Consider the following 17136-nt stretch of genomic DNA (forward strand, 5'->3'; position numbering starts at 1 on the left):
TAACTAAGTGAAAGAAGCCAATCTGAAAAGATTACATACTGTATTATTCTAACTATATGACATTCTGGAAAAAGCAAAACTATGGAGACAGTATAAAGATAAGTGGTTGTCAGAGTTTGGTGGCAGGGAGGGGGCAAGTGATGAATATGGTGGAGCACAGAGAATTTTTAGGCAGGGAAAGTATATAGTGGTAGATACATGTCATTATACAGTTGTCCAAACCCGTAGAATGTACAACACCAAGAAAGAAGCCTAATGTAAACTGTAGACTTTGAATGAGTATAATGCGTGAATGTAGGTTCATGTATTATAACAAATATATCACTTCGGTGGGGGGTGTTGATAATAGGGGAGTAGGTAATGCATGTGTGGGAACAGTGAGTATATGGGAAATCTCTGTGCCTTCCTCTTAATTTGGCTGTGAACCTAATAACTGCTCTAAAAAAATAAAATTTTTAACTTAGAAAAAATTAAATAGAAAAAAGGAATAATTAAGGTTAGAATGGAAATCAGTAAAATGAAAAAAAGAAAAGAAAGATGCATTTTTGTAGATTTTTAAAAATGAAACCAAAGCTGGTTCTTTGAGAAAATCAACAAAACCGATGAACCTCTATCTAGACTGATCAGAAAAAAAAAGGTAAAAGACACAAATTACCAATATAGAAATGTGAGACATGACAGCACACAGATTCTACAGATGCTGAAAGAATAATCAAGGGCCTATTAGAATCAACTTCCTGGTAATACATTCAACAACTTTGATGAAACGGCCAAATTATTTAAAAGACACAAACCACCAAAAGTCAGAACATGAAATAGGTAACCTGAATAACCCTGTATCAGTTGAAGAAATGTAATTTGTAATTTAAATCCCCAGGCCCAGATAGCTTCAGTAGTGAATTCTATCAGACTTCAAAGAAAGAAATAATACCAGTTTTACACAAACTCTTCCAGAAAATTGAAGAGAAGGGAATATTTTTCAACTCATTCTATGAGGCAGCATTCCCTTGACATCAAGACCAAAGATATTATAAGAAAGGAAAATTATAGACAAGCATTTCTTAAGAAAAGTTGTAAAAATTGTTAACAAAGTTTTAAGTAATCAAATTTAGTAATATATAAAAAGGATCTTATATCATGAATCATCACCACATGAACTTTATCCCAGGAATGCAAGATTGATTCAGTATTAGAAAATCAATGTAACTCACTATAGTAAAGACTAAAATACATATCCATATATATACATGATCAGCTAAATATATGCAAAAGAGCATTTGATATATTCCACTATCCATTCCTGATTTAAAACTCTCAGCACACTAGAACTGGAAGAGAACTTCCTCATCCTGATAAAGGGCATCTGTGAAAAACCTACAGCTAACATCATACTTAATAATCAAAGACTGAATGCTTTCTCCCTAAGATCAGAAACACAGCAAGGATATCCACTCTTACCTTTCCTATTCAGTATTGCACTAGACAGATACCTAGTACAGCAAGGCAAGAAAAAAAATAAAAGGCATCCAGATAGGCAAGGAATAAGTAAAACTGGCTGTCTTGGACGGGTAAGGGGGACAATCAATGTGATCATCTAGGTAGAAAACCTCATGTAATCTACCAAAAAGCTAGAACTAATAACTGCATTTCACAAAGTTGCAAAATACAAAATCACTATGAAAACCCAATTCTATTTCTATATACTAGCAATAACAATTGAAAATTGAAATTAAATATCCATTTCTGTGGCATTTTAAAAATGAAAAACTTAGTGGTCAGACTTAAGACTTACAGATTGAAACCTACAAAACTGCTGAGAGAGATTAAAAATCAGCTGAATATTTAGAGAGATATACCTTGTTCATGGTTGGAAGATTGGATATTGCTAAGATGTGGTTTCTCCCCAAATTAATCACTAGATTTAATGCAATTCCAATAAAAACATTACTCTCTCTTTTCCTATATTTATTAGGCTTTCTTGTACAAATTAATGAAGTTGATTCTAAAATTCAAATGGAATGCCGTAGACCTAAAATCGCCAAAACAGGCCAGGCGTGGTGGCTCACGCCTGTAATCCCAGCACTTTGGGAGGCCTAGGCACTTGAGGTCAGGAGTTGAAGACCAGCCTGGCCAACATGGTGAAACTCTGTCTCTACTAAAAATATAGAAAATTAGCTGGGCATGGTGGCGGGCACCTGTAATCCCAGCTACTTGGGAGGCTGAGGCAGGAGAATCACTTGAACCCAGGAGGTGGAGGTTGCAGTGAGCCGAGATCATGCCATTGCACTCCAGCCTGGGCGACAAGAACAAAACTCTGTCTCAAAAAAATAAATACATTGGTTTTAGGTTGTACATTTAAGTCTTTAAATAGAGATTTAAATGTGTTTAGAGATTTTAATATGTCTATTTAAATAGACATTTAAATGGGAAGTGTCTATTTAAATAGACATTTAAATATGAAATATGTCTATGTAAATAGACATTATATGTATTTACTAGCCATTGATACGTCTTCTGTGATACACAAATGTCCAATAAACACATGAAAAGAGCTCAGTGCCATTGTCATTAGGAATAGCAAATCAAAACCACAATGAGATACCACTTCATACTCGCTATGATAGCTACAATAAAAAAGATCGACAATAACAAGAGTGGACAAGGATATGGAGAAAATGGAACCATGATATGCTCCTATTTGGAATGTAGAATAGTGTACCAAGTTCAAAAACAGTTTGACAGGTCATCAAAATGTTAAACAGAGTTAACATATGACCCAGCAGTTCCACTCCTAGATACATACCCAAGAGAGTTGAAAACGTGTCAAAACAAAAATTTATACAAATGTTTATAGAAGCATTGTTTATAACAGCTGGAAAATGGAAACAACCCATCGGTTGACAAATGAATAAGCCAAATGTTGTAAATTTATAAAATGGAATGTTTTCGGCTGTAAAAAGGATCGAAGTACTGAAATATGTCACAGCATGGATGGACCTTGACAACATTGTGCTGACAGAAGCCAGACACAAAATCCTTATAATGTATAATTTTACTTATGTGATATGTCCGGACTAAACAAACTCATAGAGACAGAAAGTAGATTATTAGGTACATGGAGGTTAGGGGAGAATATGAGGACAGTGTGTGAAATAATCAGCTAAGGATCTGCTAAGTGACAAGAGAGTAGACCCATGTATATAATTGACAGAATTAAGGTTCCCCTAGGATTTATATTCATGAGGTTAAAATGAAAAAACGGTCAGCATGGGGGCTAGTGTGTGTGTGTGTGTGTGTGTCCTGTACTCATGGAACTCAGCCATGTTGAGTTCCATGAGAACAGGTACAGAGATTGAGATTTAATCAGGACTATGACTTTGTCAAGAAAGTACAACTAGGAGAAGAATAAGACAGTTGAGAGTATATTCAAAAGAATAACTATATAGGGGTGAATAAATCAAGGAATGAGGGACAGTGAAATCATGGTAGAATCAGTTGATTGGAGGTTCCAAGGAGTCAAAGGTTATTGATATCAGAGTACTCAGTGGAGTGAGCCAAAAATCAAGAGGTGGTCAGAGAGTGGCACCATGAAATTGAACGTATAGAAGACTTGGTCTAGTATATAACCATTTGAGTTAGTAGCTTAGATAATATGATAGGCCAGGTTATTTAAGGAAGGGATTCCAAGGAACTAAGGGTGTCAGAAGGAACAGTTACGGTTTTTCTTTCTTTGATTAACGGACTTTATTTTTTTAGAGCAGTCTTAGGTTTACAAAAAAAAATGAGCAGAAAGTATGGGTAATTTTCTATTTCTGGGCTCTTCATTGTGTTCCATTGATGTATTTGTCTCTTATTTTTCCAATACCACACTGTTTTGATTACTGTAACTTTATAGTAAGACTTCAAGTCTGGTACTGTTAGCCCTCTGACTTTATTCTTCAATATTGTGTTGGATATTCTGGATCTTTTCCTTTTTCCCTAAACTTTAGAATCAGTTGGTCAATCTCCACAAAATAACTTGCTAAGCCTTTGATTGAGATTGTGTTAAGTCTATAGATAAATCTGGGAAGAATTGGTATCTTGACTATGGAGTCTTCCTATGTGCGAACATAGAATATCTCTTCATATATTTCAGTGTTCTTTGATTTCTTTCCTCAGAATTTTGTAGTTTTCATTTTGTTGAGGAACATATTTTATTAGATTTATATTTAAGTATTTCTCTTTTTCAGTGCTAATGTAAATGGTGTGTTTTCTTAAATTTCAAATTATGTTTGTTCATTGCTGGTATATAGAAAAGCAGTTGACTTTTGTATATTAACTTTGTATCTTGTAACATTGCTAAAATTGCTTATCAGTTCCAGAAGTTTTTTCCCTTGATTCTTGGGATTTTCTGCATAAACAATCCTGTTATCACAAACAATGACAGGTTTTTTTCCCTTCCCAATCTATATACATTTTCCTTGTCTTATTGCATTTGCTAGGACTTTCAGTGTGATGTTTAATAGGGGTGTTGAGAGAAGAACCTTAAAATTGTGAATCTTGGAGCTTATGTAGGAAAACCAGCACAAGTACCCTTCATACTCTTGGAGAGAGAGGAACATGCCTTTGCTCTTGAATATAAGCAGATCTTCTCTAGAGAAAGGAAGGGAAGGACTCTACCCCTGGAATATAAACAAATATCTCTGGGGAAGATTTGTCTGATTCTCTCCAAAGGTCTCTAACTTACTAGGCTAGTTTGCCAGTCAAACATCCATTAGCCCAGATGCCAGCAATCTTTACTTAGAGAGCTCTGAGCATACAGAAATGGGAAAATATTCATGGATCATTGTTTCCAATGGGGAGATGAAAGTTCACCTCAGAATCCAGAGAGCATGGTGGTGACAGATATGAACAGTAATTGCAGGTATAATGTGAGCAATAGAGGCAGATAGAGGTAGTGAGGCTGTCCATTGTGGGGACTATTGAATGGTAGGTTTCTATGCCTCCCTCTTCATCCTTGTTCCCAGGGGTAGAGTCTAGGAGAGATGTAGGTATATTCCAGTGCATGGATTCATTCATGACCCAAGATGATTGGATCACCTTAGGTATTTTAAGCTTAAAAGTGTAGAGAAATCTCAGATTTGCATATGTTTTATGATCTGTTTACAGTCTAACTGATGTCTTACTTCATTCAGCTTCTTTCCTTCTGACTCTAAATTTCATATGATTTCTATGATTAAATCACGTTTTTCTGTAGGATCTCCCCAATAATATGATTTACCAAGTTGCCATTAAGTCTCTTCCTGAAGACTGGCTGTGGTGTGAAACCTGGTGTGATGATGAATCCAAACAAAGAGCCAAAACAATTGATCTGGTGAGTGTCTTTGTTTTCGTTTGTATGTAGGCAGATACGGAAATGTTTAAATAGAAATATTTTCTTCCTGTTTTACAAAGGGAGTGGCATACATATTAATTCACTTCTTCTGCTGTTCAGTCTATTACACATTTACTTAGGTTGGCAAGTATAGGGCTATTTTGGGGGCCCCCAAGACCACCCTGAGGTTTGATGATTCACTAAGGAGATTCATAAGATGCAAAATATAAACATATTCATGGCTGTGATTTATCACAGTGAAAGGATATAAAGCAAAGTCAGTAAAGGGAAAAGGCACATGGGGCAAAGAGAAAATCATGTTCAAGACTCCAATAGTCCTTTCTCTGTGATGTCACACGGGACAAGCTTCATTCCTCAAGCAATAAGAGATTCCACAACCAGTGTGAAGTATTACCTACTAAGGACATTTATTAGAAACCCCTGTGTCCAGGGGTTTTATTGGGGGCTGGTGACCATGTATCACTGTCTGCCTGAGACACACCTAAATTTCCGGCACTCAGAAGGAAAGCAAGTGTTTAGCATAAACACCTTTGCACAGATAATTTAGACACAGTGAGTTACTCTTATAAAGGAATGGTGGGAACCATCCTGAACCCTGTGTTCCCAGGTGCCAGCGAGGAGCCAACTTTACAAGCAGGTCTTTCTAAGAATAGCAATTTCAGGCTTTCTGTGTTAACTCTTTTCTGCAAAAGGACTTTTGAATAAAAGGCTGAGAGGGCTGGGCACAGTGGCTCACGCCTGTAATCCCTGCACTTTAGGAGGCCGAGGCAGGTGGATCACCTGAGGTCAGGAGTTCGAGACCAGCCTGGCCAACATGATGAAACCCCATCTCTACTAAAATTACAAAAAATTAGCTGGGCGTGGTGGCATACGCCTGTAGTCCCAGCTACTCGGGAGGCTGAGGCAGGAGAATCGCTTGAACCTGGGAGGCGGAGGTTGCAGAGAGCCGAGATCATCTTGACACGTCTTCAGTTTAGTTATCCTGCCAATATTTTCCCCCAAATAAAGGCAAACAAGACAATTTTGTCTACTTAAAATATATCATACGTGCTTTTTTCTTATTTTTAAGAGATTATTTTTCTTAGATTTTCATTTAAAGCAGTTTATGCTATGCAGTTTAACTCTCCTAAACATAAAATATTTCAAACTAATATATTCGTTGTCCATTTAGATCTTACATTCCACTACTACCTTGTCTTTAGTAGGTATAATAAGTTTTTTCCTACCATATTGTTTTTAATGTGCTAAGTGTAGAAAATTGTTTACAAGATCTTCACTGACGAATAAGCTATTAAAATGTTAGAATTCACACAATTTTGAACAAAAAAGGGCAGGAAAACAAAATATAGGAACTTTTTCAGACATGTATAGAAATACATATTTTAAAAGTAGCATGCCAGTATGTTAGAATATAATCATAGGTGGTAGAATATAGCAGAAACAAATAAAATGGCATTTTTAAGAGGTAAGCAAAGGAATTTCATAAAGAGAGGCCAAGAACATTATTGAACACAATTACTAATATGTTGTTAGGGTTCTGTTGTGGCTCATACAGTAGTGATATAGGTCACTTTGGGATCTTTAGTACTTAGACTAACATGAGCTACCATAACAAACCCCCAAAATTGAGTGGCTTCATACTCATTCCAGCAGCAGACCTAAGTGGGTATCTCCATCATTGAGTAGCCCTCCTGTGTGCCATGCCTCAGGGAGTACTTTTTGTCCACCTGTAACTGCTCCTTCCAGTGCAGTAGCTACTTGCCTTATGTGGCTGTTGAGCCCTTAACATGTTGCTATTCTGAATTGAAATGTGCTGTAAGGTATAAAGTACACACCAGATTTTGAATACTCAATACAATGAAAATAACATATATCTCATTACTAATTTTTGTATTGATTACATGTTGACTTAGTATTTTGGATATGTTGGGTTGAATAAAATATAGTATTAAAATTTATTTCACCTATTCGTCTTACATGTTTATACATGGCTACTAGTATTTAGTATTTTTCTAGTGAAAAAAACCCACAAATCAGGTATGTGGTTTTCATTGTATTTGTATTGGATAGTGCCAATCTGGAGGGAAGGGGAAAAAAGTGTGGAGAATATATCTTGAATCCTAAATGCATGGCTCCTTGGTGGGAGTTGGTCACATGGCCATATCTAGATGTAACAGGAGCTGAGAAATGGCATTCCTGGATGAACAGCTACTTCCTAGCAATAGCAATACCCAGGAAAAGGAGAAGAGGCACAAATTTTGGTGTTCAGCCGGTCTCCCTCACAGAAACACTGAGTAGAATGAGAGAACATGCTATTCTTCATGGAGGAGAAAAGAGAATGCAGAAAATTCCCAAGGAAATGGCCTAACAGAAGAAAAGAGCATGACTAATAATATTGAAGGTGGGAATGAAAATGTTTATGAATGTCATTATACTCTCTCAACTTTCCATCTCAACCAGAGTTTTTCAGCCTCAGTGCTATTGGCATTGAGGAGTGGAGAATTCTTTGTTAACAGGGGTTTTCCTGTGCGTTGTGGGGTATTCAGCAGCATTTCTGGCCTCTTTCCACTAGATGGCAGTAGCACCCCACCACTCCCCAGCCATCACAAATTTTCTCCAGACTGCCAAAGCTCCCCGAGGGGCATGATTACCCAGTTAAGAACCACTAATAAAGCTTATAGAGTGTATGCACGAGCACACACATACACACACACACACACACACAAACCCATTGTAGTACAAATAGCTAAAGAAAACGTAATATTTTTTTAATAGTTTGACAGAATTAAAAAAAGAATTAGTCCCATTATCTTCACTATGTAGAAGACATTGCCTATAAAGTTAATTTCTGCAAAGAAAATTGTGTTTTCCACTTACCTCAGGAATATGTGACTATGGAAAAGAAATCCATAATGAATCAACTGAAAATATTTGGTGAGGAAAGGGTTAAGACAACAGGCTCATGGCTCATGACTAATAGCTTTCCCCTTAGAAATAAGAGGAAAGCAAGCGGAGAAAATGTCACCAGAAGTGAGCTTCAAGTTGCTTCCTGCCTTAATTCTTTGTAAATAGTGAATGGGCTTCCTTTATTACTTGATGAAGTTTATACTGCTCCCATTGTCTTCTATCTCAGTAAATGGCAAATCCATTTTTTATATTGCTCAAGCCAAAGGTACTGGTGGCTTTGTCTTTCTTTGATGCCTCTCTTTACTTACAGCTCACGTCCAATATATCAGCAGATCCTTTCAGCTGTACCTTCAGATACATAGTGTGTCAGATTCTTGTCAACCTTCTATAATTTTTGCTTTTAACTTTAATTTCCCAAGAAACTCTATAGTAGTACTCAGTAGTTTAAACTGATTGTGTATTGATGGAACCTTAGAGATTTTCTTATGTTAATTTCTTCTGCAGTTGAATAAGATACACACCCTACACACACACATAATTATGTGATATATACACAACCTACTATTAGTAAATATGGAGTTGGAACCCTGAGAACCGAGATGCCATTTCCATGTTTTTCTACTGTGCCTAGAAAGCACTCTAGTCTGCTATGTTCTTCTACATAGTGGTAATGTAATTAGATCTTTTGTCAAAACATTTTACGTAATTTTTTGACGGACTTATGAGTCATCAGAATGTCTTTCAACAATTTTTATTTAAATTTCTGATTGAGGTATTTGTATTAAGCAATCATTATGTACATAAGTTGTGATATGTCATTTCACTTGATCCTGTGTGTTTTAAACTTTCAGTACTTAGTAGGACTCTGCTTTTTATAAAATGTATTTTGTTTGCCCTAGTGACACAGCATTGTCCTTATGTTTCCAGGAGCATGGTCTTTCGTTAACAAAATTTACTTAAACTTTTAGTGCAATAATCCCAAAACAAAAGAACCCAAACTAGAAGCTGCTGCCAGAATTGTCCCAGAATGGGTGGAGTATGATGCTGAGATAAGACAACTATTAGATCATCTTGAAAACAAGAAGCAAGATACAAGTAAGTCATCAACCTGTTGTGATGTCTGAAACGTGTGTTGCATTAATGAGATTAGAATAGACTACAGACTCATTTCTTAGTGAATTTATCAAATGATTAAGAATTTCTTTAAGAAAGTCTGTGGCATAATTTAAAGGTGTATTTTTGTGTAGACTAAGCTTATAAGTTTAAAACGTAGATAATCTGTTTCCCCATGGATACAGCTTCAGCTCATATCTCTATATAGATAAGTAGTGTAACATTAGTCTCCTGACACAAGATAGAGGTGAAAAATAAAAGTAAAAGGAGTGTTTGTCTTTAAGATTGGCACATGGATACATATGTAACAAACCTGCACATTGTGCACATGTACCCTAAAACTTAAAGTATAATAATAATAATAAAAAGATTGCACTGAATTTCTTAAATGTGAAAATTTGAGCAAGTCCTAAAAATTAATAAAAGCTTTACATAGCTAACTAATATCATTTCCTATCTCTGAAATTAATCTCGTATATAACACAGGTTTCCCCACATGTTTGTGGTTCTAGTATCCTTAATCATGGGCTGGAGAATGACTTGGGTTAGATTTGCTTCAATTCCTTTTATGAAAAAAACTGTGGCTACCTTGGCATTTCATTGCCCTACATAAGTGTTCAACAAATGTGCTGGATTTATTTTTTTTAAGCTGATGCAAACTTCTTGATTGTCCTGTAATTCTCTTTCCCTATCAGTGCTGCCTGTGTCTCCCTATTCTTCAATCTTTCTTAAAAAACCCCCTGAACTCCTATTGTGTTTGGGTCAGTGTGTTAGAGACTTTCACTAGATTATATTGGCTAATACTCTCAATAATTCTTCCCAGTGGTTCAGAATACAGTTCTCATTTTCCTCAGCTTTACTGTTTAGGGAAGCCAAAATGATTATGTATAAACTTTCTCATATAAACGTGAAATTGTTTCATCTTGACCTAAAAAAAAAAGTTTTCCTTTAAAAAAAAAAAAGTTTTCTTGGTGTGTTCGAAAAGCTCATTATACACACCCATGTATATATAATAATTTAGTATAGATAAAGATACTATTTCAATTCAGAAGGAAAAGAATATTCTGTAAGTGGTATGATATAATTCTTTTTAAAGGGGGAGAAATAGGATGACAAAGGGAGGAGGGAGAGAAGGAAAGAAAGCAGGAAGAAGGAAGAAAGGAAAATTACCTCAACAGAAAACATCTTTTTCCTATATAGAAGTATTTCTTTTATCAAATTGGGAAAGAGTTAACAGTTAATGAGCATTGGTGAGAATGTTGGAAAGTTAGCATTTTTATACAAGTATACATATAGTAGCTGTATAAGTTAAGGAAATTTTATATGTATAAAAACTTAAAATTTGTATACCCTTTCACCCAGCAATTCACTTCAACAAACTTAGAAAAATGATGTCTACATTGGTGTGTTTATTATAGCATTATTTTTAACAATGAAATAATCTGTCCATCAATAGACAATTGGTTACATAAACATTGATACAAACAATGAAATACAGTGTAGCCTTTCAAGACAAACAAGGCAAATGTATTTGTGCTGACAGCATATTTTTAAGTTAAATAGGTTATAGAGCAATATTTATAATATAATTGATCTCGTTTCCATTAAAGAAAAATCATAGGTCTGTATGTATATGTTTGTGTATAGATATGTATATAAGGGAGAGAAGTTTTACAAAAGAGTTTTTTTTATTATTATTATACCTTAAGTTCTAGGGTATATGTGCACAATGCAGGTATGTTATATATGTATACATGTGCCATGTTGGTGTGCTGCACCCATTAACTCGTCATTTACATTGGATATATCACCTAATGCTATCCCACCCCCTACCCGCACCCCACAACAGGCCCCAGTGTGTGGTGTTCCCGACCCTGTGTCCAAGTGTTCTCATTGTTTAATTCCCACCTATTAGTGAGGACAGGTGGTGTTTGGTTTTCTGTCCTTGTGATAGTTTGATGAGAATGATGGTTTCCAGCTTCATCTATGTCCCTACAAAGGACATGAACTCACCCTTTTTAAAGCTGCGTAGTATTCCATGGTGTATATGTGCCACATTTTCTTAAACCAGTCTATCATTGATGGACATTTGGATTGGTTCCAAGTCTTTGCTATTGTGAATAATGCCGCAGTAAACATACATGTGCATGTGTCTTTATAGCAGCATGATTTATAATCCTTTGGGTAATGGGATGTCTGGGTCAAATGGTATTTCTAGTTTTAGATCCTCAAGGAATCACCACACTGTCTTCTACAATGGTTGAACTAGTTTACACCCCCACCATACTGTAGAAGTGTTCCTATTTCTCCACATCCTCTCCAGCACCTGTTGTTTCCTGACTTTTTAATGATGGCCATTCTAACTGGTGTGAGATGGTATCTCACTGTGGTTTTGATTTGCATTTCTCTGATGACCAGTGATGATGAGCATTTTTTCATGTGTCTGTTGGCTGCATAAATGTCTTTTTTTGTGAAGTGTCTGTTCATATCCTTCGCCCACTTTTTGATGGGGTTGTTTGATTTTTTCTTGTAAATTTGTTTGAGTTCATTGTAGATTCTGGATATTAGCCCTTTGTCAGATGAGTAGATTGCAAAAATTTTTTCCCATTCTGTAGGTTGCCTGCTCACTCTGATGATAGTTTCTTTTGCTGTGCAGAAGCTCTTTAGTTTAGTTAGTTCCCATTTCTCAATTTTTGCTTTTGTTGCCATTGCTTTTGGTGTTTTAGACATGAAGTCCTTGACCATGCCTATGTCCTGAATGGTATTGCCTAGGTTTTCTTCTACAGTTTTTATGGTTTTAGGTCTGACATTTAAGTCTTTAATCCATCTTGAATTAATGTTTGTATAAGGTGTAAGGAAGGGATCCAGTTTCAGCTTTCTACATATGGCTAGCCAGTTTTCCCAGCCCCATTTACTAAATAGGGAATCCTTTCCCCATTTCTGGTTTTTGTCAGGTTTGTCAAAGATCAGATGGTTGTAGATGTGTGGTATTATTTCTGAGGGCTCTGTTCTGTTCCATTGGTCTATACCTCTGTTTTGGTACCAGTACCATGCTATTTTGGTTACTGTAGCCTTGTAGTATAGTTTGAAGTCAGGTAGCCTGATGCCTCCAGCTTTGTTCTTTTGGCTTAGGATTGTCTTGGCAATGCAGGCTCTTTTTGGTTCCATATGAACTTCAAAGTAGTTTTTTCCAATTCTGTGAAGAAAGTCCTTGGTAGCTTGATGGGGATGGCACTGAATCTATGAATTACCTTGGGCAGTGTGGCCATTTTCACGATACTGATTCTTCCTATGCATGAGCATGGAATATTCTTCCATTTGTTTGTGTCCTCTTATATTTCTTTGAGCAGTGCTTTGTAGTTCTCTTTGAAGAGGTCCTTCACATCCCTTGTAAGTTGGATTCCTGGTATTTTATTCTCTTTGTAGCAGTTGTGAATGGGACTTCACTCATGATTTGGTGCTCTGTCTGTTAATGGTGTATAGGAATGCTTGTGATTTTTGCACATTGATTTTGTATCCTGAGACTTTGCTGAAGTTGCATATCAGCTTAAGGAGATTTGGGGCTGAGATGATGGAGTTTTCTAAATATACAATCATGTCATCTGCAAACAGGGACAATTTGACTTCCTCTTTTCCTAATTGAATACCTTTTATTTCTTCCTCCTGCCTGATTGCCCTGGCCAGAACTTCTAACACTATGTTGAATAGGAGTGGGAGAGAGGGCATCCCTGTCTTGTGCCCGTTTTCAAAGGGAATGCTTCCAGTTTTTGCCCATTCAGTATGATATTGGCTGTGGGTTTGTTATAAATAGCTCTTATTATTTTTAGATACGTCCCATCAATGCTTAATTTATTGAGAGTTTTTAGCATGAAGGGCTGTTGAATTTGTCAAAGGCCTTTTCTGCATCTATTGAGATAATCATGTGGTTTTTGTCTTTGGTTCTTTTTATATGCTGGATTACGTTTATTGATTTTCGTATGTTGAACCAGCCTTGCATTCCAGGGATGAAGCCCACTTGATCATGGTGTATAACCTTTTTGATGTGCTGCTGGATTTGCTTTGCCAGTATTTTATTGAGGATTTTTGCATCAATTTTCATCAGGGATATTGGTCTAAAATTATCTTTTGTTGTTGTGACTCTGCCAGGCTTTGTTATCAGGATGATGCTGGCCTCATAAATTGAGTTAGGGAGGATTCCCTCTTTTTCTGTTGATTGGAATAGTTTCAGAAGGAATGGAACCAGCTTCTTTTTGTACCTCTGGTAGAATTCGACTGTGAATCCATCTGGTCCTGGAGTTTTTTTGGTTGGTAGGCTCTTAATTTTTGCCTCAATTTCAGAGTCTGTTCTTGGTCTATTCAAGGACTCAGCTTCTTCCTGGTTTAGTCTTGGGAGGGTGCATGTATCCAGGAATTTATCCATTTCTTCTAGATTTTCTAGTTTATTTGCATAGAGGTGTTTATAGTATTCTCTGATGGTAGTTTGTATCTCTGTGGGATCGGTGGTGATATCCCCCTTATCATTTTTTATTGCATCTATTTGATTCTTCTCTCTTTTCTTCTTTATTAGCCTTGCTAGCGGTCTATCAATTTTGTTGATCTTTTCAGAAAACCATCTCCTGGATTCATTGATTTTTTTGAAGGGTTTTTTGTGTCTCTATCTCCCTCAGTTCTGCTCTGATCTTAGTTATTTCTAGCCTTCTGCTAGCTTTTGGATGTGTTTGCTCTTGCTTATCTTGTTCTTTTTTTTTTTTTTTATTATACTTTAGGGTTTTAGGGTACATGTGCACAATGTGCAGGTTTGTTACATATGTATCCATGTGCCATGTTGATTTCCTGCACCCATTAACTCATCATTTAGCATTAGGTGTATCTCCTAATGCTGTCCCTCCCCCCTCCCCCCACCCCACAACAGTCCCCGGAGTGTGATGTTCCCCTTCCTGTGTCCATGAGTTCTCATTGTTCAATTCCCACCTATGAGTGAGAACATGCGGTGTTTGGTTTTTTGTCCTTGCGATAGTTTACTGAGAATGATGTTTTCCAGTTTCATCCATGTCCCTACAAAGGACACGAACTCATCATTTTTTATGGCTGCATAGTATTCCATGGTGTATATGTGCCACATTTTCTTAATCCAGTCTATCGTTGTTGGACATTTGGGTTGGTTCCAACTCTTTGCTATTGTGAATAGTGCCGCAATAAACATACGTGTGCATGTGTCTTTATAGCAGCATGATTTATAGACCTTTGGGTATATACCCAGTAATGGGATGGCTGGGTCAAATGGTATTTCTAGTTCGAGATCCCTGAGGAATCGCCACACTGACTTCCACAATGGTTGAACTAGTTTACAGTTCCACCAACAGTGTAAAAGTGTTCCTATTTCTCCACATCCTCTCCAGCACCTGTTGTTTCCTGATTTTTTAATGATGGCCATTCTAACTGGTGTGAGATGGTATCTCACTGTGGTTTTGATTTGCATTTCTCTGATGGCCAGTGATGATGAGCATTTCTTCATGTGTTTTTTGGCTGCATAAATGTCTTCTTTTGAGAAGTGTCTGTTCATGTCCTCTGCCCACTTTTTGATTAGCAACTTCAGCTTATCTTGTTCTTTTCATTGTGATGTTAGGGTATCAATTTTAGATGTTTCCTGCTTTCTCTTGTGGGCATTTAGTGCTATAAATTTCCCTCTACACACTGCTGTAAATGTGTCCCAGAGATTCTGGCACGTATATTGTGTCTTTGTTCTTATTGGTTTCAAAGAACATCTTTATTTCTGCCATCATTTCATCATGTACCCAGTAGTCATTCAGGAGCAGGTTTTTCAGTTTCCATGTAGTTGAGCGGTTTTGAGTGAGTTTCTTAATCCTGAGTTCTAATTTGATGGCACTGTGGTCTGAGAGACAGTTTGCTATAATTTCTGTTCTTTTACATTTGCTGAGGAGTGCTTTACTTCCAACTAGGTGGTCAGTTTTGGAATAAGTGCAATGTGTGTTGAGAAGAATGTATATTCTGTTGATTTGGGGTGGAGAGTTCTGTAGATGTCTATTAGGTCTGCTTGGTGCAGAGCTGAGTTCAATTCCTGGATATCCTTGTTAACTTTCTGTCTCATTGATCTGTCTAATGTTGACAGTGAGGTGTTAAAAGTTTCCCATTATTATTGTGTGGGAGTCTAAGTCTCTTTGTAGGTCTCTAAGGACTTGCTTTATGAATCTGGGTGCTCCTGTATTGGGAGCATATATATTTAGGATAGTTAGCTCTTATTCTTGAATTGATCCCTTTACCATTATATAATGGCCTTCTTTGTCTCTTCTGATCTTTATTGGTTTAAAGACTGTTTTATCAGAGTCTAGGATTGCAACCCCTGCCTTTTTTTGTTTTCCATTTGCTTGGTAGATCTTCCTCCATCCCTTTATTTTGAGGCTATGTGTGTCTTTGCACATGAGATGGGTCTCTTGAGTACAGCACACTGATGGGTCTTGACTCTTTATCCAATTTGCCAGTCTGTGTCTTTTAATTGGAGCATTTAGCCCATATACATTTAAGTTTAATATTGTTATGTGTGAATTTGATCCTGCCATTATGATGTTAGCTGTTTATTTTGCTCGTTAGTTGATGCAGTTTCTTCCTAGCATCGATGGTCTTTACAACTTGGCATGTTTTTGCAGTGGCTGGTACTGGTTGTTCCTTTCCATGTTTAGTGCTTCCTTCAGGAGCTCTTGTAAGGCAGGCCTGGTGGACAAAATCTCTCAGCATTTGCTTGTTTGTAAAGGATTTTATTTCTCCTTCACTTATGAAGCTTAGTTTGGCTGGATATGAAATTCTGGATTGAAAATTCTTTTCTTTAAGAATGTTGAATATTGGTCCCCACTCTCTTCTGGTTTGTAGAGTTTCTGCCAAGAGATCCGCTGTTAGTCTGTTGGGCTTCCCTTTGTGGGTAACCCGACCTTTTTCTGGCTGCTGTTAACATTGTTTCCTTCATTTCAACTTTGCTGAATCTGACAATTATGTGTCTTGGAGTTGCTCTTCTCAAGGAGTATCTTTGTGGTATTCTCTGTATTTCCTGAATGTGAATGTTGGCCTGCCTTGCTAGGTTGGGGAAGTTCTCCTGGATAATATCCTTAAGAGTGTTTTCCAATTTGGTTCCATTTTCCTCGTCACTTTCAGGTACACCAATCAGACGTAGATTTGGTCTTTTCACATAGTCCCATATTTCTTGGAGGCTTTGTTCATTTCTTTTTACTCTTTTTTCTCTAAACTTCTCTTCTCGCTTCATTTCATCTTCAATCACTGATATCCTTTCTTCCAGCTGATCAAATCGGCTGTGGAAGCTTGTGCATGCATCATGTAGTTCTTGTGCCATGGTTTTCAGCTCTGTCAGGTCATTTGAGGTCTTCTCTATGCTGTTTGTTCTAGTCAGCCATTTGTCTAATCTTTTATCAAGGTGTTTAGCTTGTTTGCGATGGGTTTGAATATCCTCCTTTAGCTCGGAGAAGTTTGTTATTACCGATCTTCTGAAGCCTTCTTCTCTCAACTCATTAAAGTCATTCTCTGTCCAGCTTTGTTCTGTTGCTGGCAAGGAGCTGTGTTCCTTTGGAGGAGAAGAGGCATTCTGATTTTTAGAATTTTCAGCTTTTCTGCTCTGGTTTCTCCCCATCTTTGGGGTTTTATCTACCTTTGGTCTTTGGTGATGGTGACGTACAGATGGGGTTATGGTGTGGCTGTCCTTTCTGTTTGTTAGTTTT

At 36.9% G+C, this 17136-nt stretch overlaps 1 protein-coding gene across 7 annotated transcripts in view; it reads left to right on the plus strand.

The window, feature by feature from the left end:
• LOC129464103 (UDP-glucose:glycoprotein glucosyltransferase 2) overlaps window positions 1-17136 on the plus strand; it is a 264841-nt gene that overhangs the window by 213791 nt on the left and 33914 nt on the right. For 6 of the 7 annotated variants that reach the window (XM_055245066.2, XM_055245062.2, XM_055245064.2 and 3 more), the window contains 2 exons: window positions 5237-5353; window positions 9250-9376. In XM_055245066.2, the coding sequence (XP_055101041.1) occupies window positions 5237-5353; window positions 9250-9376 (244 nt within the window). Of the gene's footprint in view, window positions 1-5236; window positions 5354-9249; window positions 9377-17136 lie in introns of those variants that run through there. The other variant, XR_008651434.2, reaches the window with a different exon arrangement.

This window comes from Symphalangus syndactylus, chromosome 15 (genome assembly GCF_028878055.3).
Source record: "Symphalangus syndactylus isolate Jambi chromosome 15, NHGRI_mSymSyn1-v2.1_pri, whole genome shotgun sequence".
NCBI lineage: Eukaryota > Metazoa > Chordata > Mammalia > Primates > Hylobatidae > Symphalangus > Symphalangus syndactylus.